The 24051-nt window shown below is 43.6% G+C and overlaps 1 protein-coding gene across 4 annotated transcripts in view; it reads right to left on the minus strand.

Annotated features, from left to right (window-relative positions):
- Nucleotides 1-24051, minus strand: part of grik4 (glutamate receptor, ionotropic, kainate 4) — a 173503-nt gene that overhangs the window by 144972 nt on the left and 4480 nt on the right. For 2 of the 4 annotated variants that reach the window (XM_072593556.1, XM_072593559.1), the window contains exon 2: nt 9820-9946. The exons of 1 other annotated variant lie outside the window; for it this stretch is intronic. In XM_072593556.1, coding sequence (XP_072449657.1) covers nt 9820-9895 — 76 coding nt within the window. In that variant the 5' untranslated portion in view covers nt 9896-9946. Of the gene's footprint in view, nt 1-9819; nt 9947-13188; nt 13330-24051 lie in introns of all 4 variants that reach the window. One more of the 4 variants, XM_072593557.1, reaches the window with a different exon arrangement.

Below are 24051 nucleotides of genomic sequence, written 5' to 3' on the forward strand. Positions count from 1 at the left end.
GCAGATGGAGTTCGATCTGGGCAAATGCGAGGTGATAAATCTTGGAAGATCCAATTCAAGAGTGAACTGTGCAGTAAATGGAAAAAGCCCGTGGGGAAAATGAATGCACAGAGAGATCTAGGTATTCAGGTTTACTGTACCCTGAAGGTGGCAACACAGGAGAATTGGCTGGGCAACAGCAGACAGAAAATAGTAGTGGAAGTGAGTTTCCCAAAATGGAGCACTGTGACTAGTGGTGTTCCACAAGGATCAGTGCTGGTACCACCATTGTTTGTGATATACATAAATGATCTGGACGAAGATATAGTGGTCTGATTAGCAAGTTTGCAGATTAAGCTAAGATTGGTGGAGTAGCAGATAGTGAAGGTGACTCTCAGAGAATGCAGCAGAATGTAGATAGATTGGAGAGTAGGGTGGGGAAATGGCAGATGGAGTTCAATCCAGGGAAATGTGAGGTGATGCATTTTGGAAGATCCAATTCTAGAGCAAACTGTACAGTAAATGGAAATGGCCTGGGGAAAATTGATGTACAGAAAACTCTGGGTGTTCAGGTCCATTCTACCCTGAAGTTGGCAACACAGATAGAGTGGCCAAGAAGGCATACGGCATACTTTCCATCATCAGACGGGATATTGAGTACAAGAGTTGGCAGGTCACGTTACAGTTGTATAAGACTTTGGTTAAGCCACATTTGGAATACTGCATACAGTTCTGGTCACCACATTACCAAAAGGATGTGGATGCTTACGAGAGGGTACAGAGGAGGTTCACCAGGATGTTGCCTGGTATGGAGGGCACTAGCTATGAAGAAAGGTCGAGTAGATTAGATTAGATTACTTACAGTGTGGAAAAAGGCCCTTCAGCCCAACAAGTCCACACTGACCTGCTGAAGCGCAACCCACCCAGACCCATTCCCCTACATTTACCCCTTCACCTAACACGATGGGCAATTTAGCATGGCCAATTCATCTAACCTGCATATTTTTGGACTGTGGGAGGAAATCGGAGCACCCGGAGGAAACCCACGCAGACACAGGGAGAACGTGCAAACTCCACACAGACAGTTGCCTGAGGCAGGAATTGAACCCAGGTCTCTGGCACTGTGAGGCAGCAGTGCTAACCACTGTGCCACCGTGACACCCACTGTGCCACCGTGCCACCCAGTAGATTAGGATTATTTTCATTAGAAAGATGGAAGTTAAGGGGGACCTGATTGAGGTCTACAAAATCATGAGATGTATAGGCAGGATGGATAGCAAGAAGCTTTTTCCCAGAGTGGGGTCTCAATTACTAGAGGTCACGTGTTCAAAGTGACAGGAGAAAGGTTTAAGGGAGATACGCATAGAAAGTTCTTTACACAGAGGGTGGTAGTTGCCTAGAACGCATTGCCAACGGAGGTGGTAGGGTAGGTATTGAAGATGGTATTGAATGGTATTGAAGATGTATCTAAGACAGATACATGAATGGGCAGGGAGCAAAGGGATACAGATCATTAGAAAATAGATGACAGGTTTAGACAGAGGATCTGGATTGACGCAGTCTTTGAGGGCCGAAGGGACTGTTCCTGTGCTGTAATTTACTTTGTTCTGTAAAACAAAGAAATAATTAATGCCTGTAAAAATGGTATGGCAATTATCACGTGGGATTTTAATCTACATGTTGATTGGTCGAATCAGGTCAGTCAGGATAGCCTTGAGGAGCAGTTCGTTGAGTGTATCCATGATAGTTTTCTTGAACAGTATGTAATGGAACCAACAAGGGAGCAAGCTTGTCCTAGATCTGGTCCTGTGTAATGAGACAGGCATATTTAATGATCTCATAGTTGGGGATCAACTTGGAAGGAGCGATCACAATATGGTTGAATTTAGGATATAGTTGCAGAGTGTGAAGACAAAATTCAATTCCAGGGTTCTGTGCCTAAACAAGGGAGATGACAATAGGATGAGGGAGGACTTGGCTAAAGTAGACTGGAAAGAAAAGATTTTATACTGGGATAGTTAATGAACAATGGAGGACTTTCAAAGCAATTTTTCAAAGTGCTCAGTAAAAGTATGTTCCTGTGAAAAGGAAGGACTGTTAGAAAAGGGGTAATCTGCCCGAGGTGTGCCCTGTCTCTGCCGCTTCCGGTTGTCAGTTCGAGCTGTCCACTGTAGTGGCCGGTATATTGGGTCCAGGTTATATTGTTGTCCAGGGCTGGTATATTGAGGTCCACTACCATTATAGGGCAAGCCAAACAGAGAACAGCCAGGGAATTCCTAGAGGCATGGCACTCATCCACAGACTCTATCAACAAACACATCGACCTGGACCCAATATACCGACCACTACAGCGGACAGCTGGAACTGACAACCGGAAGCGGCAGAGACAGGCCTCTATAAATGCCGGAGGAAACAGCACAGAAGCGCTTCACAGGAGGCTCCTAAGCACTGAGGATGTCACCTAGACAGGGGACGAAACGTCTGCAACACAAATTCCCAGCTCGGCGAACAGAACCACAACAACGAGCACCCGAGCTACAAATCATCTCCCAAACTTTGAGGATACTGTATCTCTTAATATTGTAACCTCTTTGCCTGCTGCTCCTGACCTATGTGAATAAACTTTACCTCTGCAGGTATATGATTTGAGAAGATCTGGCACTTCCTCCCTTACTAACCTCCGGCAGCTTGTACATTCTGGTGCAGATTTCTAGCCTCCACTCTGCTTTCCATTACCACTCCAACAAAATTCACTGGCTTATCTTATTTTCCTACATCTGGCTTCCCAGTGCTTTTCCTAACCCACCAACACTGTGATTTCATGTGGCCGACTTTATTGCAGTGAAAACATCAGGGGTTTTCTACTTCTCTCACCCCTTCAAGGGTTTCCTTTTCACCCTGTGGTAAGTTATTATTATGATCTTCACCAAGACCTACCTTTCCTTTTCCATGCGAGGATTTCTCTTTTCCACAGTCCCTCACGGATTGAAATTGATTTTAAAAGCCAAACTTTGATTTATGGACCAACTCATAATCATCAGCTGCTAACCTTGCTGTTTTAACTCTCTGCTCTTCCACATGAGTTTTCACTACCTCAGGAAGTCAATTTTTGAACTCCTCTAAAATAATTGTCTCTCTAAGAGTGTTGTAGGTTTGCCCTATTTTTAATGCCACTATCTATTTATCAAAATTACTTTATTTGATCCTTTCGAACTCAATGTAGATATGACCAGGATCCCTTCTTAGATTCCTGAAACATTGTCTATAGGCTTCTGGTACAAGCTCATATGCACTTTCAATGGCTTTCTTCACCTCCTCGTATGCCCCATATACCTGCTCTGATAGGGATGCGAATACCTCACTAGCTCGACCTACAAGTTTTGTTTGGATCAACAAACCCACATGGTCACTGGCCACTGCATTTGTTTAGCCACCTTTTCAAATGAGATGAAAAAGGCTTCCACATCTTTCTCATCAAACTTCGACAATGCTTGAAGCTATTTAAACAGTTTCTCACTTCAGCCATGGCGACCTTCAGCTACCATGGGTTTGCTCATCCTCACTCTCTTCTTCACTAAACTTACTTTCAGTCTTCACCTCCATCCTTTCCTGTCCAAGTGTCAATTTTTGAAGTTCAAACTCCTTCTCTTTCTTCCTTTCCTCCCTCTCTCTCTCTCTCTCCCTCTCTTGCTTTTTGTTCTCCAAGAGTGAATTTTTCCTTTGCTCGTTTCTCTGTTTTTAATCGTAATTCAAACTGTTTCATTTCTGTTGGCCTTTCTTTGTCTATTGCCTCTAACTCAAGCTGCTTCATTTTCAATTGAATTTTAGCCATCTATAAAGATTCTGATGGCATTTTTGCAAGGTTTGTAGCTCAGGTTGAGGTTTAGGGTATAGGTTTGCTCGCTGAGCTGTAGGTTTGATATCCAGACGTTTCATTACCTGGCTAGGTAACATCATCAGTGGCAACCTCCAAGTGAAGCAAAGCTGTTGTCTCCTGCTTTCTATTTATATGTTTGTCCTGGATGGGGTTCCTGGGGTTTGTAGTGATGTCATTTCCTGTTCATTTTCTGAGGGGTTGATAGATGGTATCTAGATCTACGTGTTTGTTTATGGTGTTGTGGTTGGAGTGCCAGGCCTCTAGGAATTCTCTGGCATGTCTTTGCTTAGCCTGTCCCAGGATAGATATGTTGTCCCAGTCGAAATGGCACACCCACGGGATCTCTGCTATCAGGATTCATAGCCGAAGCAGTAATGCAAAGACTAGAACAAACAGCCCTACCAACCATCAAACCAAAGATCTGGTCCACTACGTAGATGATACCTTTGTCATCACAAAACAAAACAAGATAGAAGAGACATTTAACATCATCAACAACATCCTCACAGGCATAAAGTTCACCAAGGAGGAAGAAACCGATGACAAACTCGCATTCCTGGATGACACAGTCGAAAGAACGAACAAGGGAGAACTACAAACCTGTGTATACAGAAAACCAACAAACACTGATCAATTACTTAACTACACCAGCAACCATCCCAACACACACAAACGAAGCTGTATTAGAACACTATTCCAACGAGCCACCTCACACTGCAGCACAGACGAACATTGGAAAACAGAGGAGAACCACCTATACAACGTATTCAAGAAGAACGGATACTCAAAAAATACAGTGCGCAGATTCCTCAAGAACAAACCACGACAAGCAGACCAGACACAGCCAGAAACCCTAACTACCTTACCATACATCAAAGAAGTTTCAGAAATGACAGCTAGACTACTAAGACCCCTCGGACTTCTAGTAGCACACAAACCCACCAACACTCTCAAACAAAAACTAACAAACTTAAAAGACCCAGTACATCCCATAGACAAAACCAATGTTGTCTACAAAATTCCATGCAAAGACTGCCACAAACACTACGTAGGACAAACAGGAAGAAAGTTAGCCACCATGATACACGAACACCAGTTAGCCACAAAGACACGACCCTCTCTCCCTCATAGCCCTACACACAGAGGAAAAACACCACTATTTTGACTGGGACAACACATCTATCCTGGGACAGACTAAGCAAAGACATGCCAGAGAATGCCTAGAGGCCTGGCACTCCAACCACAACGCCATAAACAAACACATAGATCTAGATACCATCTATCAACCCCTCAGAAAATGAACAGGAAATGACATCACCACAAACCCCAGGAACCCCATCCAGGATAAACATAAATGGAAAGCAGGAGACAACAGCTTCGCTTCACTTGGAGGTCGCCACTGATGATGTTACCTAGCCAGGTAATGAAACATCTGGATATCAAACCTACAGCTCAGTAAGCAAACCTAATTCTGATGGCATTTCCAGCAAATTTAAATGCTGAGCGATTGCTGTAATTATCTCTCCTCTCACGAAATGAGGGAGCTCAAACCCCAGCTTGTCTGCTAATTCCAGCAACTTGGCCTTAATCACCTTTTGCAAAACCCTCAAGGTCACATCTTCCACCCCCAGAAAAGTTTTGGTGAGTGAAAGAGCCATTGCTATCCCAAGCACTATTTAACAGGTCAGGCAGCATCCGAGGAGCAGGAGAATTGACATTTCGGGCATAAGCCCTTCATCAGGAATGAGGCTTATGGGCTGGGAGCTCAGAGATAAATGGGAGGGGGCGGGGCTGGGGCAAGGTAGCTGAGAGTGCGAAAGGGAGATGAAAGTGAGTGGAAATGTGATAGGTTAGAGAAGAGGGTGGAATGGATCGGTGGGAAGGAAGATGGACAGGAAGAGCACAGCAGTTCAGGCAGCATCCAAGGAGCAGCGAAATCGACGTTTCAGGCAAAAGCCGTTCCCTCCGTGACTACCTGGTCAGGTCCACGGCCCCCTACAACCCACCCTCCCATCCTGGCACCTTCCCCTGCCAACGCAGGAACTGTAAAACCTGCGCCCACACCTCCTCCCTCACCTCTATCCAAGGCCCTAAAGGAGCCTTCCACATCCATCAACGTTTTACCTGCACATCCACTAATATCATTTATTGTATCCATTGCTCCCGATGTGGTTTCTTCTACATTGGGGAGACTGGACACCTCCTAGCAGAGCGCTTTAGGGAACATCTCCAGGACACCTGCACCAATCAACCACACCGCCCCGTGGCCCAACATTTCAATTCCCCCTCCCACTCTACCAACGACATGGAGGTCCTGGGCCTCCTTCACCGCTGCTCCCTCAGCACCAGACGCTTGGAGGAAGAACGCCTCATCTTCCGCCTCGGAACACTTCAACCCCAGGGCATCAATGTGGACTTCAACAGTTTCTTCATTTCCCCTTCCCCCACCCCACCCTAGTTCCAAACTTCCAGCTTAGCACTGTCCCCATGACTTGTCCGGACTTGTCCTACCTGCCTATCTCCTTTTCCACCTATCCACTCCACCCTCTCCTCCCTGACCTATCACCTTCATCCCCTCCCCCACTCACCCATTGTACTCTATGCTACTCTCTCCCCACCCCCACCCTCCTCTAGCGTATCTCTCCACGCTTCAGGCTCACTGCCTTTATTCCTGATGAAGGGCTTTTGCCCGAAATGTCGATTTCGCTGCTCGTTGGATGCTGCCTGAACTGCTGTGCTCTTCCAGCACCACTAATCCAGAATCTGGTTTCCAGCATCTGCAGTCATTGTTTTTACCAGGAAGATGGACAGGTCAAGAGTGCAGTGCCGAGTTGGAGGCTTGGGATTGGGATAAGGTGGGGGAAGGGAAATGAGGAAACTGGTGAAATTCACATTGATCCCATGTGGTTGCAGGGCCCCAAGGTGGAAGATAAGGTATTTTTCCTTCAGGAGTCGGGTGGTTAGGGTTTGGCTATGGAGAAAGCTCAGGACCTGCATGTCCTTACTGAAGTGGGAGAGGGAGTTAAAGTGTACAGCCATGGGGCGGTGGGGTTGGTTGGTGCGGCTGTCCCAGAGATGGTCTCTGAAATGATCTGCAAGTTGGCATCCTGTCTCTCTGATGTAGAGGAGGCCACAATGGGTGCAACAGATACAGTTGATGATGTGTGTGGAAGTACGAGTAAATTTATGTCGGATGAGGAAGGATTCTTTGGAGCCTTGGGCAAAGGTTAGGGGGAGACGTGGGCGTAGGTTTTGAACTTCTTGCAGTGGCAGGGAAAAGTGCCAGGAGTGGGGTGTGGGCTGGTGGGGAACCTGGAACTGATAAGGAAGTTGCAGAGGGAATGGTCTCTCTGAAACATACAGAGGTGGGGAGGGATATATATTACGAGTGGTGCTGTCTGTCTGTTTGAAGGTGGTGGAGGATGATGTGGTGTATCCAGACGTTGCTGGGGTGCATGGTGAGGACTGGAGGTTTCTGTCCTTGTTGCATTGGGAGGGGTGGGGTTCAAGGGCGGAGGTGCAGGAAGTGGAGGAGATGCACTGGAGGCCATCATTGACCAGGTTGGAAATGAAATTATGGTCTTTGAAGGAGGTCACCTGGGATGTTCTATGATGGAATTGGTCCTCCTGGGAGCAGATACGGCAGAGATGGAGGAATTGGGAATAAAAGATGGTGTTTTTACAGGAGGTAGGGTGGGAGGAGGTCTAGTCCAGGTAGCTGTGGGAGTCGGCAGGTTTGTAGTAGATGTCTGTGGTTAGTCAGTTGCCGGAGATGGAGATGGAGAGGTCCAGGAAGGGGAGGGAGGTGTCGGAGATGGTTCAGGTGAACTTGAGGTTGAGGTGAAATGTGTTGATGAATTTGATGAACTGTTCAATTTCCTCGTGGGAGCACAAGTTAGCCCCGATACACTCATCAGTGTAGCAGAGGAGATGGTGAGGAATGGTGCTGGTGTAGCTGCAGGAGATGGACTGTTTCACATACCCGACGAAGAAGCAGGCAAAGCTGGGACCCATGCTGGGCCCATCTCCTCCACTTCTCGCACCTCTTCCCTTGAAGTCCACTCCTCCAATCACAACAAGGACAAAATCCCCCCCAGGTCATCACCTTCCACTCCACCTACCAGCTCACACGCCACTCCTGGCATCTTCTCCTGCCAATGCAAGAAGTGCAAAACCTGCACCCACACCTCCCCCCTCACCTCCATCCAAGGCCCTGAAGGATCCTTGCACACCTAACAGAAATTTACCTTTACTTCCACATGCATCATCTACTGTATTTGCTCCACCTGATGTGGTCTCCCCTACATTGGAGATAGAGGACATCAATGTGCGGATCATTTCAGAGAACATCTCTGGGATACACGCACCAACCAACCCTATGCCCCGTGGCTGAACGCTTTAACTCCCCCTCCCTCTCCACCAAGGACATGCAGGTCCTGGGCCTCTTCCATTTCCAAATCCTAACCACCTGATGCCTGGAAGAACGTCTCATCTTCTACCTTGGGACCCTCCAACCACATGGAATCAATGTGTATTTCACCAGTTCCTCTCCCCCCCAACACACACTTGTCCCAGTCCTAAGTCTCCAACTCAGCACTGCACTCTTGACCTGTCCATCTTCCTTCCCACCTATCTGCTCCACTCTCCTTTCCAACCTTTTACCTCTCCCAACCCCCCCCCCCCCCAATCTTCACCTACCTATCACATTCTCAGCTACTTTACCCAACAGCCCACCCCCTCCCATTACTCTCTCACACCCCTGACCCACAAGCCTCATTCTTGATGACGGGCTTATGCCCAAAATATCGATTCTCCTGCTCCTCGGATGCTGCCTGACCTGCTGTGCTTTTCCAGCACCACACTCTTGACTCTGATCTCCAGCATCTGCAGTCCTCACTTTCTCCAAGCACTGTTTAAACCAACTGAAATCAGCATCCAGAACAAAAGACACTAACAACGACCACTTGCTGCTTCGAGTCCAGCAATCCTAATCCCAAATCAGAACTATAGAACAAATCCCTCAAAGAGCCCCCAATCTGTTATGGAAACGGCCAGACCTCCCCTCAGAACATTTCAAGAAAGTAACCCAGACCCTAACTTTGCTAATTTTTTTGAGCAGGTGTGACACAGATTTTCCAGGAGAGATGCACCTGGCCCAACCACTTACAAGATTACCGAATGAAACAAATGAGAACAGAATACAGAAAAGCTTAACCAATCTGAAAGCCCAACTGATTATCCCAGCTTAATGATGCTGTTCCAAATACTTGCAACAATCCCTCTAAACACCCCTTAGCATAAAAACGTAAAATCAAACACAGGGTCTTACAGGAGAGAGAGAAATGGCAGCATGGAACATCTCTTCCATGTAGCTGTTTCTTGGACTAGCAGCCTTAAAACTGCTCACCTGCTTTCAGTGAATAGCCAGGCTGCCAAAACCATACCAAACCAGAGAAAAGCTGAGCTGGGAGAACTGGCCACTCCCTTTTCATTGTACAAGTGTTTTTTTTTAATTTAAAAGCCTTTTGTCTGAGGCAGTATCTGTAAGCTACAATCAAATTGACCCTAAAACCCATTAAAGCCCGATTTTTAGGAACCGTTTCTTTTACGACCTCTCTGGGTAAAAAAAAAAGCCAAGGATAGCATAACCTTGTTAAAGGAGCAGCATCATCACAGGCCCAGAAATGAAAGCATCCCTGGTATCATCTCTGGAGCAACTGATGAATTTCCATAATTCCTCCTAGTTCTCACATCCATTCTTTCCAGAGTGAGGACTGGGGTTCTGGTTCCTGAATAGCTTTTAGCAGCTATTAAATGCATCAACAATTACATAACACGAGTAAATTATGGAAAATTGAATTATCTTCCATTAAACACAATTCTAAAAATATGGGCCAATTCATATTTTCTGTTCATAAACCTCCAAATCAAATCCTACTCTTAGGGACATTGAATATACCTACCCATCCGAAGTGAATGCGGGAATTCAGAACTTTTCCTTAAAGACAATAACACCAGCAATACCAAGAAAAGCAGCATTTTCCGTATTTCTTCATGGAGATTTTTACTTGTTCTGCCGACTCCAGCCACCTAGTACAGGAGAAGAAATTAAGCTTAAAAAAAATTTCCAATTTCCTCCTTTATCACCTTCTCTGGAAGATGAAGATTTGTACTGGGATAAAAACAGAAAATGCTGTAGAAACTCAGCAGGTCTAAGAGTATCTGTGGAGAGAGAAACAGTTAATATTTTGAATGCAGTCTGACTGTTCTTCAGAACTGAAGGCTAGAAAATGTTGGGTTTTATAAAGTAGAGAATGGTTGGAATAGATGAAAAGGGTGCTCCCAAACAAAAGGCAATGGGGACTGGCACATGGCTTCAGGAGAATTAGCTGCTACTAGGTTATCACAAGGTAAATGGCAATTTATCCATTTGACTTGCTAGGCATTGCAACCATAAACAATTTATTTATTAATCTCAACAGACTGAGCAATAAACCAAAAACTCACCAGCAAATGTGAGCATTCTTTTACTAAGCCAAAAGGAAGTTTTATAAAGTCACATTCATTGACTTCTCTCTATCTTTGTCCCACTGTGATGTAAAGTGTGTGATTTATATAGATTTATCATTTATTTTAGAGTTTGGATCTCAAACCAGTTGTATGAAATTTTTGGTCTCTGTGCATGAGAAGGTTTAATGATTAACTTGTCAGCATTTCTAGATCTTTTTTTTAAAACAGATATGAAAAATCATTTCTGGGGTGCTAAAGGAATTTTTTTTTGCATGGGAAATGTTTCCAAGCAGTCATTGGTAAACAGTGAGGAGCATTAGCTAGCTTTCAGTTAGATCGATCAAGATTTTTGTTTTAATTTACAGGAAATGCTCATAGCTTACAAACCTTTTCTTTTCAGCTCAAAGATATCCTGGTTGAAGTTGGACAAGACAGATTCTTCTAGAGAAAGGAGTTAGTTCAAAACTGTTAAGAAACAGGATACCTCAGTTTAAGGGTTTTAGTTTGAAAGTTTCAGAACAAAAGTGTTTGATTAGAACCCTGAAGGGATTACTCAAAGCTGAGAAAGTTTAAGTTCATTGTGTGAATACACAAAAGACTATCAAATTCTCAACTGAAAACAAGACGTCAAACCAATAGATGCGATGGAGAAGGGAATTCTGTCTGGTATTTATGTATGGTAATATTATGAAGTTGCAGTGTGTACTGTACCTTTAAGAGAGAGTGAAAGCTGGCACGGACTTAATGAGCACAGTGTGCTGAACAATTTAAGAATGTAACATTTGGCTGGAGCTGAGTCGCTATGTTACACAACAAATTCGAATTTGGCCAATCAATTTAAATTATGTCCCAAAATACCAAAATCCAATCGAATTTGAATGTTACTGTTTTGTCAACAACAAACCAATGAGATGATCTGATGTTTTGGGGTATAAAAATTGGGCATTTTGAACAGTTAGCCAAGTTGGCAAAGATCACCATACGTCTGCAGACCCTCTCTCTGAAAGTTAAATTGCCAGCAGAGACGCTCTCTGAAAGGTACCTCTTCATATGGAATCTGTGAAGCAGAAAACTGAAGAAAAGAAGACAGGAAGAAACCAAGAGAAAAGCGACAGCTGACTAATTTTGAGATTTGGTTTTTCTGTAAAACTTAATCAGGGGTTTTATTGGATCAGTATATTGTTGTAGAGTGGGAGGGAGATAAATCATTAAGACAATGGAGATTTAAAGTGCAGATAGTTGTTGTTTAATGTTTTTTTCTTGGAGTTAAAGAATAAATTGCTAATTTTTTCTTTAAATAGTGGAATTTGGTCATTCTTTCTCACTCATACGTTAACAGAATATGAGGCGAGGTGAACTTTTCTGTGTGCCTGTTTTAAATTAGCAGAAGGATTTACCCTGTGTTGTAACAAATGTGTGTTGTTGGGATAGATGAAATATTGTGTTTTAATTGTGGGTTTTATATCCAAATAGTTTTAATTATTCTATTTTATCTTTTCTTTTGTGTATTAAACTTGTGTTTTATGTAAAGACCAGATATTTAGCATCATGCACTTATACTTCAGTGAAAGCACACCTTGTTAGATTTAAAAACCTATCTGTCAAGCTAGAGTTCAGCCTGGGATCTGACTCGTCCAGTAATGACATTAGCTGGATAGAAACTTATTATGGCAATTGATAATACAACATTGTTCTGGCTACAATGAACTTTGGTTTCCCCTATTAATACCAATTGTTTCAATTTGAAAAGGATGGAGCGTTCTGTGTCCAAAGTCTGATATTGTTAGTTGTAACTGGTAGCGTTTCCAGAAAATTCAATGTCATGACCGACTCTTCCATGGGGTACCATGGGTAGTATATCTCCTAATGGAAGGCAGCTCATTGCGTCTGCAGTTTCTAGTCAGCCTCCCAGACAGTGCTCTAGCTGATAATTATAAGCACTTAATATTAGAGCCCACTGCTGAATGCATCCCAAAACTGTGGGTGATACTGACTTGTCCTCTTTAAGCAGACCAAGTAGGGGTTTGTGGTCTGTGATTATCACAAATCTTTGACCATAAAGATATTGGTGGAACTTTCTGGCTCCAAATATTTCTACCTTTCTGTAATTAAGTGTATTTATACTCTTCATAGCCAAAGTCCTGACACTTAAGCAATTGTGTGTTCCTTTCCAGTAGGCCACCCCTGAGCTAATGCCATCCTGATGTCATGCAGGGAGGTATTGCGTGTTAATACCAGATCTCACTTGGGATCACAATATACTAACACATGAGAGGATGTCAGTAATTTCTTTACTTCATTGAAAGCTAGGGCCTGTCGATGAGACCATTTCCAAGGCTGCCCCTTTTTTTAGCAGTTGATGCAATGGTGCCAGGATGGATGTCAGACTGTATGTGAACTTTCCATAAGAATTTACCAGACACAGAAATTATCTAAGCTCCTGTGACGGACATGGGAGTTGGGACACCATTGATTGCCCTTACTTTATCTTCCAATGGGTGTAATCTATCTTGCTGACACTGTGGTCCAAGTGGGTCACTTCTTAGATATAAGCCTACCTTGGAAAAACACCTTGAGAATATAATCCAAATTATGTAAGTCTTTTTAATTAGTTTTCACTGTATTAGGATGTCATTGGTGTTGTGTGATTTTTAAATATGCTGAATGGCAGTCTTATATATTTGTACAGGCCCTTATGAGTATTAATTGTGGCATACTTGAGAATCCTGATGTAAACACAATTGCAAGGAAGCATGGCTCCTGCTAGCTTTGTGGACAAATCCTCTGGGAAAGGGATTATACAGTTATAAAAAGTGGCTTACTGTTTGTTTAAAATCTGCACGAAGGTGAATGGACTCATTGGGCTTCAAAGTTGATATGATAGGTGTTGTTCATTCTGTGAATTGGACTGGCTTGATGATTCCTTCGCTTTCTAGCTTTCTGAATCCTGCTTTCACTTTTGTCTGTAAGGCAGATGACACTGGATGAGCTTGCAGAATTGTGGAATTGCTTCTTGGTCAACATGCATCAACAGTAAGAGGGGGAAGTTCAAAGGAGATGTGAGGGGCAGAGAGTGATAGGTGCCTGGAACTCTAAGTAGTGGAGGCAGAAACAATAAGGGCATTTAAGGGGCTTTTAGAAAAGTACATGAATAAGCAAGGAATTGAGGGATACAGACCATGGGGCAACTAGGAGGGATTTAATTTAGGATAAAAGCAAATTACTGTGGATGCTGGAATCTGAAACCAAAAGAGAAAATGCTGGAAAATCTCAGCAGGTCTGGCAGCATCTGTAAGGAGAGAAAAGAGCTAACGTTTTGAGTCTAACTGATCTGCTTCGAAACGTCAGCTCTTTTCTCTCCTTACAGATGCTGCCAGATCTGCTGAGATTTTCCAGCATTTTCTCTTTTGATTTAATTTAGTATCATGTTTGGCAAAGCATCTTGGGCTAAAGGGCCTGTCCCTGTGCTGTACTGTTCTGTGTTCTATGCAAAGTTGCTTTGGCTCTTTTCATAGTCCCTAGACCATCATGGAAAATTTCCAGGTATTTAATTAGGACTTCAGTCAGGCTGCTGCTTTCTAATTCAAAAATGTTGACCCAATCTAGGTGAATCTCTCACAATCAATGTTGCCCCATTAAAGTTAGGCCTGAATCTTCTACTACAATAACTGATAACCAAACCAACATTCTTTCATAAAAGACCAGATCAGAGGTTGTACCTTTGATTTGCAAAGATTCCACAGTATAGATTCTCAGTCTAGCTAAAGTATTGTGCAAATCTAAGTGCTGGAATCCAGAGCAAATTTTACTGGTTCTGCAATTGCTGATACATTTGCACTGGTTTTACCTCCATTTGAACTGGATGACCCATTTAACATTCCCCCATTTAACCAGATGTTTATCTTGATTGGTTCTGATTTAGATGTTGTATAGAAATTTGACTGTTTCAAATCAGATGCAGTTGCAGTTTCCAGGATATGAACTCTCCTGGATACTAACCTCTGTGTTAACTTACTCCATTTAGGCTAGGAGGTCGTCCCAAATCCACACATCGACAACAGACACAATGTCTTACTGGTCAGGATCTACATATCAATAACAGTTATACAATGTCTTACTGAGCACGATACTAAAGAAAATCATAACTGTTTGAACACAGAACATTACATCACACTACAGACTCTTTGTCCCTCGATGTTGCGGCAACCAATGAAACCAACCTGAAGCCCATCTAATCTACACTATTCCATTTTCGTCCATATGTCTATCCAATGACTACTTAAATGCCCTTAGAGTTGGCGAGTCTACTACTGTTGCAGTTAGTGTGTTCCACACCTCTACTACTCTCTGAGTAAAGAAACTAACTCTGCCTCTGTCCTACATCTATCACCTCTTAATTTAAAGTTATGTCCCCTCATGCTAGCCATCATCATCTGAGGAAAAGGCTCTCACTGTGCACTCTATCTAACCCTCTGGTTATCTTATATGTCTCTATTAAGTCACCTCTCAACCTTCTTCTCTCTAGCAAAAGCAGCCTCAAGTCCCTCAGCCTTTCCTCATAAGACTTTCCCTCCAGACCAGGCAATATCCTAGTAAAACTCCTCTGAACCCTTTCCAAAGTTTTCACATCCTTCCTGTAATGAGGTAACCAGAACTGTGCAATACCCCAAGTGTGGCCGCACCAGAGTTTTGTATAGTTGCAGCATGGTTTCATGGTTCCGAAACTCAATCCTTCTACTAATAAAAGCTGAGACACTGTATGCCTTCTAAACAACTCTACCAACTCTACCAACTCTAACTTTCAGGGATCTGTGTACAAAATTTATGTTTGGTTATGACTTGGCTTTATTTTGGGCATTTGTTGTGGGCTGACCTAAAGTTACTCTTATCAGGATATTTCCTGAGTGAGGCAATGGAGTTGCCAAATTACATCGGAATACCTTATAACTCACATGCTCCACTTGCTGTATTTTCTAATGATTAAGCCAATTGCAGCGCTTGTTTGAAGTCCAGTTGAGCTTCAGCTAGTCGATGTTTTTGCATAGTCACATCACTATCCCACATACCAAACTGTCTCTAAGCATCTCATTTAGGGTTAAACCAAAGGCACAGGCTTCTGCCAGTCATCTTAACTCCATCAAAAATCCTGATATGGATGGGGAGATTTGTGGAGCCTCCTCCTCCAGCAAGTTGATTAATTATCCACCTCCATTCAAGACTGGACGACAGAACAGCAGAATTTAAATCTAATTGTTGGTTGTGGGATTGCTTAACTCCATTGCTCGCTGCTTATGCTGTTCAACATGCAAGTAGTCCTGTTTGGTAGCTTCACCAGGTTGACAGCTCATTTTTATGTATGTTTGGTGCTGTTCTTAGCATGCCCTTCTGCACCCTGGTTTGGTGGTAGTAGCTGTGTTGGGAATATGCCAGGCCATGAGGATGCAGATTCTGCTGCTGCTGAAGGCCCACAGCGCCTTGTCAATGCCTAGTCTTGAGTTACTAGATCTGTTTGAAATCTATACCATTTAACACTGTGATAGTGCCACACAGCATGATGGAGGGTATTCTCAATGTGAAGGTGTAACTGCATCTCCACTACCTTACTGAAACTGTCATGGAGAAAGTGAGGACTGCAGATGCTGGAGATCAGAGCTGAAAATGTGTTGCTGGAAAAGCGCAGCAGGTCAGGCAGCATCCAAGGAGCAGGAGAATCGATGTTTCGGGCATGAGCCCTTCTTCAGGAATGAGGAAAGTGTGCCAAGCAGGCTAAGATAAAAGGTAGGGAGGAGGGACTTGGGGGAGGGCGTTGGAAATGCGATAGGTGGAAGGAGGTTAAGGTGAGGGTGATAGGCCAGTGGGGGTGGGGGCAGAGAGGTCAGGAAGAAGATTGCAAGTTAGGAAGGTGGTGCTGAGTTCGAGGGGTGGGACTGAGACAAGGTGGGGGGAGGGGAAATGAGGAAACTGGAGAAATCTGAGTTCATCCCTTGTGGTTGGAGGGTTCCTAGGCGGAAGATGAGGTGCTCTTCCTCCAGCTGTCGTGTTGCTATGGTCTGGCGATGGAGGAATCCAAGGACCTGCATGTCCTTGGTGGAGTGGGAGGGGGAGTTGAAGTGTTGAGCCACGGGGTGGTTTGGTTGGTTGGTCTGGGTGTCCCAGAGGTGTTCTCTGAAACGTTCTGCAAGTAGGCGGCCTGTCTCCCCAATAGAGGCCACATCGGGTGCAGCGGATGCAGTAAATGATGTGTGTGGAGGTGCAGGTGAATTCAGGCTGCACCCGATGTGGGAAGGGAGGGAAGAAATTGCTGCACCTTTGGTGATGATCTTGCATCTTCACTGTCGATTGGTATAGTACCAATTGATTGGAGGGTTGCAAATGTTATTGCCTTGTTCAAAAAAAGGGAATAGGGATAACCTTGGGAATTACAGACCAGTTAGTCCTACATCGGTGGTGGGCAAAATATTGGAGAGGATTCTAACAGACAGAATTTATGATTATTTGGAAAAGCATAGTTTGAATAGAATAGTCAGCATGGTTTTGTGAGGGTCAAGTCATGCCTCACAAGCTTTACTGAATTCTTTGAGGATGTGACAAAACACATTGAGGAAGATAGAACAGTAGATATGGTGTAAAGGATTTTATCAAGGTGTTTGATAAAGTTCCCCATGGTAGGCTCATACAGAACATAAGGAGGCATGGGATACAGGGAAATCTGGCTGCCTGGATACTGAATTGGCTGGCCCATAGAAGACAGCGGGTGGTGGTAGATGGAAAGTATTCAGCCTGGAGCTTGGTGACCAGTGGTGTTCCACAGGGATCTGTTCTGGTACCTCTGCTCTTTGTGATTTTTATAAATGACTTGGTTGAGGAAGTGTAAAGGTGGGTTAGTAAGTTTGCCAATGACACAAAGGTTGTTGGACTTGTGGATAGTGTGGAGGCCTAGTGTCGGTTGCAATGGGACATTGACAGGATGCAGAGCTGGGCTGAGAAGTGGCAGATGGTGTTCAACCTAGAAAAGTGTGAAGTGATTCATTTTGGAAGGTTGAATTTGGATGCAGATTGCAAGGTTAAAGGCAGATTCTTGGCAGTGTAGAGGAACAGAGGGATCTTGGGGTTCACATCCATAGAACCCTCAAAGTTGATAGGGTTGATAAGAAGGCGTATGGTGTCGGCTTTCATTAGCAGGAGAATTGAGTTTAAGAGCTGCGAAGTTATGCTGCAGCTCTATAGAGGCCTGGTTAGACCACACTTGGAATATTGTGTTCAGTTCTGGCAGCGTCATTATCGGAAGGATGTGGAAGATTTGGAAAGGGTGCAGAGGATGCTGCCTGGACTGGAGGGCATGTCTAATGAAGAAAGGTTGAGGGAGCTAGGAATTTTCTCATTGGAGTGAAGAAGGATGAGAGGTGACTCGATTGAGATGTTCAAGATATTGAGAGGTATAGATAGTGTGGATAGTCAGAGACTTTTTTTCCAGGGTGGAAATGGCTATCATGAGAGAGCATAAGTTTAAAGTGATTGGGGGAAGGTTTAGGGGAGAGTTAGGTTTTTTACACAGAGAGTGGTGGGTGTGTGGAATGCACTGCCAGTGGTGGTAGGAGAGCCAGATACATTCGGAACATTTATGTGATTCTTGGATAGTCACATGGATGATAGTACAATGAAGAGTACATAAGTTAGTTTGATCTTAGAGTAGGATAAAATGCCGGCACAACATAGAGGGCCAAAGGGCCTGTACTGTGCTGTACTGTTCTATGTTCAATGTTCTAAAATAGTGGATGATGTTGCAATATTGATCAAGATGTTGATCACTACAGTAAGAAAGGATAATATCTTCGAAGGCCATACGGTTAGAAGCTAAAAACACAAAGGGAACAATTACTTTGCTAGAGGTGTAGAATGAACCCCCAGTCAGGGAGAGATAGAAGGACAGAAATATAGGCAAATCTCAGTGAAGTGTAACAAGATTTGAGTAGTAATAGGAGGGCACTTGATGTTGCGCCAACCTGTGAAACCAATGTGAAGCCCACCTATTCCATTCTCATCCATATGCCTATCTAATGACCATTTAAATGCCCTTAAAGTTGTCAAGTCTACTACTGTTGCAGGCAGTGTGTTCCACGCCCCTACTCCTCTCTGCGTAAGAAACCACCTCTGGAATCGGTCCTATATCTATCACCCCTCAATTTAAAACTATGTCTCCTTGTGCTAGCCATTGCCCATCCAAGGAAAAAGGCTCTCAATGGCCAACCTATCTAACCCTCTGATTATCTTATATGTCTCAATTAAGTCACCTGTCAACCTTCTTCTCTAATAAAAACAGCCTCAAGTTCCTCAGCCTTTCCTCATAAGACCGTCCCTCCATACCTTCCAACATCTGAGCCCTTTCCAAAGCTTCCACATCCTTCCTATAATGAGGCAACCAGAACTGTACGCAATACTTCAAATGCAGCTGCACTAGAGTTTTGTACAGCTGCAGCATAACCTCATGGTTCCAAAACTCAATCCCTCTACTAACAAAAGCTAACACACCATATGCCTTTTTAAAAACCCTATCAACAAGGGGCCTAACAGGGAAGGCGGATGAACTCAGGGCATGGAAAGGAACATGGGACTGGGATATCATAGCAATTACAGAAACATGGATCAGGAATGGGCAGGACTGGCAGCTTAATGTTCCAGGAGACAAATGTTACAGGAAGGATAGAAAGGGAGGCAAGAGAGGAGGGGGAGTGGTGTTTTTGATAAGGGATAGCATTACAGCTGTGCTGAGGGAGGATATTCCCGGAAATACATCCAGGGAAGTTATTTAGGTGGAACTGAGAAATAAGAAAGGGATGATCACCTTACTGGGATTATAGACCTTCTAATAGTCAGAGGGAAATTGAGAAACAAACTTGTAAGGAGATCTCAGCTATCTGGAAGAATAATAGGGTGGTTATGGTAGGGGATTTTAACTTTCCAAACATAGACTGGGACTGCCATAGTGTTAAGGGTTTAGATAGAAAGGCATTTGATAAGTGTGTACAAGAAAAGTTTCTGATTCAGTATGTGGATGTACCTACTTGAGAAGGTGCAAAACTTGACCTACTCTTGGGAAATAATGCAGGTGACTGAGGTGTCAGTGGGAGAGCACTTCGGGGCCAGCGACCATAATTCTATTAGATTTAAAATAGTGATGGAAAAGGATAGACCAGATCTAAAAGTTAAAGATCTAAATTGGAGCAAGCCAATTTTGATGGTATTAGGCAAGAACTTTCGAAAGCTGATTGGGGGCAGATGTTCACAAGTAAAGGGACGGCTGGAAAATGGGAAGCCTTCAGAAATGAGATAACAAGAATCCAGAGAAAGTATATCCCTGTCAGGGTGAAAGGGAAGGCTGGTAGGTATAGGGAATGCTAGATGACTAAAGAAATTGAGGGTTTGGTTAAGAAAAAGAAGGAAGCATATGTCAGGTACAGACAGGATAGATCGAGTGAATCCATAGAAGAGTATAAAGGCAGTCGGAGTATACTTAAGAGGGAAATCAGGAGGGAAAACTGAAATGAGATAGCTTTGCCAAATATAATTAAGGAGAATCCAAAGGGATTTTACAAATACATTAAGGACAAAAGGATAACTAGGGAGAGAATAGGGTCCCTCAAAGATCAGCAAAGCGGCCATTGTGTGGAACTGCAGAAAATGGGGGAGATACTAAACGAGTATTTTGCATCAGTATTTACTGTGGAAAAGGATATGGAAGATATAGACTGTACGGAAATAGATGGTGCCACCTTGCAAAATGTCCATATTACAGAGGAGGAAGTGGTGGATGTCTTGAAACGCATGAAGGTGGATAAATCCCCAGGATCTGATCAGGATTACCCTAGAACTCTGTGGGAAGCTAGAAAAGTGATTGCTGGACCTCTTGCTGCGATATTTGTATCATCGATAGTCACAGGTGAGGTGCCGGAAGACTGGAGGTTGGCTAACGTAGTGCCACTGTTTAAGAAGGGTTGTAAGGACAAGCCAGGGAACGATAGAACAGTGAGCCTGACGTCAGTGGTGGGCAAGTTGTTGGAGGGAATCCTGAGGGACAGGATGTACATGTATTGGGAAAGACAAGGACTGATTAGGGAGAGTCAACATGGCTTTGTGCGTGGGAAATCATGTCTCACAAACTTGATTGAGTTTTTTGAAGAAGTAACAAAGAGGATTGATGAGGGCAGAATGGTAGATGTGATCTATATGGACTTCAGTAAGGCGTTCGGCAAGGTTCCCCATGGGAGACTGATTAGCAAGGTTAGATCTCATGGAATAGTGGGAGAACTAGCCATTTGGATACAGAACTGGCTTAAAGGTAGAAGACAGAAGGTGGTGGTAGAGGGTTGTTTTTCAGACTGGAGGCCTGTGACCAATGGAGTGCCACAAGGATCGGTGCTGGGCCCTCTACGTTTTGTCATTTACATAAATGATTTGGATGCAAGCATAAGAGGTACAGTTAGTAAGTTTGCAGATGACACCAAAATGGAAGGCGTAGTGGACAGCGAAGAGGGTTACCTCAGATTACGACAGATTCTGGCCCAGATGGGCCAATGGGCTGAGAAGTGGCAGGTGGAGTTTAATTCAGATATATGCGAGGTGCTGCATTTTGGGAAAGCAAATCTTAGCAGGACTTATACACTTAATGGTAAGGTCCTAGGGAGTGTTGCTGAACAAAGAGGCCTTGGAGTGCAGGTTCATAGCTCCTTGAAAGTGGAGTCACAGGTAGATAGGATAGTGAAGGCGGCATTTGGTATGCTTTCCTTTATTGGTCAGAGTATTGAGTACACAAGTTGGGAGGTCATGTTGCGGCTGTACAGGACATTGGTTAGGCCACTGTTGGAATATTGCATGCAATTCTGGTCTCCTTCCTATCGGAAAGATGTTGTGAAACTTGAAAGGGTTCAGAAAAGATTTACAAGGATGTTGCCAGGGTTGGAGGATTTGAACTATAAAGAGAGGCTAAACAGGCTGGGACTGGTTTCCCCGGAACGTCGGAGGCTGAGAGGTGACCTTATAGAGATTTACAAAATTATGAGGGGCATGGATATGGTAAATAGACAAAGTCTTTTCCCTGGGGTCGGGGAGTCTAGAACTAGAGGGCATAGGTTTAGGGTGCGAGGGGAAAGATATAAAAGAGACCTAAGGGGCAACTTTTGTACATAGAGTGGGGTACATGTATGGAATGAGCTGCCAGAGAAAGTGGTGGAGGCTGGTACAAATGCAACATTTAAGAGGCATTTGGATGGGTATATGAATAGGAAGGGTTTGGAGGGATATGGGCCAGGTGCTGGCAGGTAGGACTAGATTGGGTTGGGATATCTGGTCGGCATGGACGGGTTGGACCGAAGGGTCTGTTTCCGTGCTGTACATCTCTATGACTCTGTAAACCTGGGTGGCAACTTTTAGGGATCTATGTACATGGACACCGTATGCCTTCTTAACACCCCTATTAGCTGTGATAGACAAAGTGCGAATGTGTTAGAGGGAGTGGAATTCTTAACATGTGTCCAGGATAGATTTTTAAGCCAGTACAAAGCAAGTCCTACAATAGGGGGACGGTGCTGGACATAATTTTAGGGGGTTCAGTTGGAGAGGTGGCAGATGTGGCTGTGAGGAGCAGTTTGATGATAGTGCCCATAATTCAATCAGATTTAAGAAAATTATAGGTAAGGTCAAAGCTGGACCAGAAATAAAGGTTAGTAACTGAGCGAAGACTAATTTTAAGATGACAAGAATGGATCTGGCCAAAGTGGACTGGTATCAGCTCCTTGTAACAGTACACTAGGAGACATTCAAAAATCTAATAGTGAGAGTGCAGGTCCAACATGTTCCCTTAATGGTGGAGGGAGATACCTTATTAAATGAGGAAAAGAAAGAAGCTAATTGTACATACCAAGATCGCAAAACAGTGGATGCTCCAGAGGAGTATCGCAGGTGCAAGGGGTTGCTTAAAAAATAGTTTGGAAGGGCAAAGAAGCATCCTGTAAAAACACTGCTGGGTACCACTAAGGAAATCCAAAAGTATTTTACAACAATACTAGTGCCAAGAAAATATCCAGGGAAGGTGTAGGGGCCCATTAGGGACCAAGGCGGCAATGTGTGTGAGTTGTGTAAGATGACATAGCTGAGAGCTTAAATGAGTATTTTGCATCCGCATTCATTGAAGAGAAGGATTATGTAGGTATAGAAATCAGGGAGGGGAACTGTGATAAACTTAAACAAAGTAGCATTGAGAGGGAGAAGGAACTAACAGTTTTAGCAGGCTTGAGAGTGGATAAAGCCCCAAGCCGAAGAGATGTATCCAGGCTGCAATGGGGGAAAAGGAAGGGAGATTGTGGGGGCCCTGACATTAATTTTCAAATTCTCTCTGGCCACAGGAGAGATTCCATAGAACTGGAGGTCATCTAATGTAGTGCCATCATTCAAGAGGCTAGTAGGGATAAATCAGGAAAATATAGGTAGTGAATCTACAATATATGGTAGGGGAACAACTGGAGAAAGTCTGATGAACAAAATTAATCTCCACTTGGAGAGGCAAGGATTAGTCAAGACTAGTCAGCATGACTGTCAGGGGGTGATTATGTCTCATAAATTTGATTGAATTTTTCTGGGTGAGGATGGTGCAGTTAATATCATTAACATTAACTTTAGTAAAGCTTTTGCTAAGGTGTCACATGGCAGACTGGTTAAGAAGCTAAGAGCCCATGAGATCCAGGACAATTTGGCATGTTGGATCCAAAATTGCCTTAGTAACAGGATGTGAAGGTTGATGATAGTTGGGTGTTTTGGTAAGTGTAAATCTGTATCTAGTGGTATACCACAGCTTGTGATGCTGGAAACCTGATGTTTTGGTGTACATTAATAATCTCGATAATTAGATAGATAAAGTGGTTAAAAATGCCTTTATTAGACCAGTGTATGGATATGAGATCAAGTAGGATACAGTGCAACTGTATATAACATTAGTGAGGCCACAGATGTAGTACTGTATGCAGTTCTGTTTGCAACACTTTTGGAAGAATGCGATTGCATTAAAGAATGTGCAGAAGAGATTCACCAGGACTTTAGGCTGGGGTTTTCCTTAGAGCAGAAAAGGCTGATGGTGGGCGGGGTGTAGTGATTGATGTGTACAATGTTCTGAGAGGCATAGACTGTGTAGATAGGGAGAAATGTTTCCTCTTGGTGGAAGGTCAATACCAGTTTTAAGATAAGGAGGAGGATCTTTAGAGGGAATTTTAGGATTTTTTTCTCCCTAGAGTAAGGTGGGAAGCTGGAATACACTGCCTGAAAGTGTAGTAGAAGCAGGGACCATCAAGCCATTTGAGAACTATTGAGATGAGCACTTGAAATACCATAATATACAAGGCTATGGGCCAAGTGCTGGAAAACAGGATTACAGTAGATGGATGTTAGATGATTGGCATGGACACAATGGGATGAAGGGCCTCTTTCCATGCTGTCTTTAATCAATTCAGCCATGATATTATTGAATGACAGAGTAGGACTTTGGGACCAAATGGCTTACACTTAATTCATATGTTTGTGTGTACAGCAATCAAGAATGAACATAGCCTATCAACATTCAAATAACTTTTATGCAATATTTATTGAGATGAGATTCATTCCAGTCCCTTAACCTACTGGAGATAAATACAAATTAAGCT

This window comes from Chiloscyllium punctatum, chromosome 23 (assembly GCF_047496795.1).
Source record: "Chiloscyllium punctatum isolate Juve2018m chromosome 23, sChiPun1.3, whole genome shotgun sequence".
Lineage (NCBI taxonomy): Eukaryota > Metazoa > Chordata > Chondrichthyes > Orectolobiformes > Hemiscylliidae > Chiloscyllium > Chiloscyllium punctatum.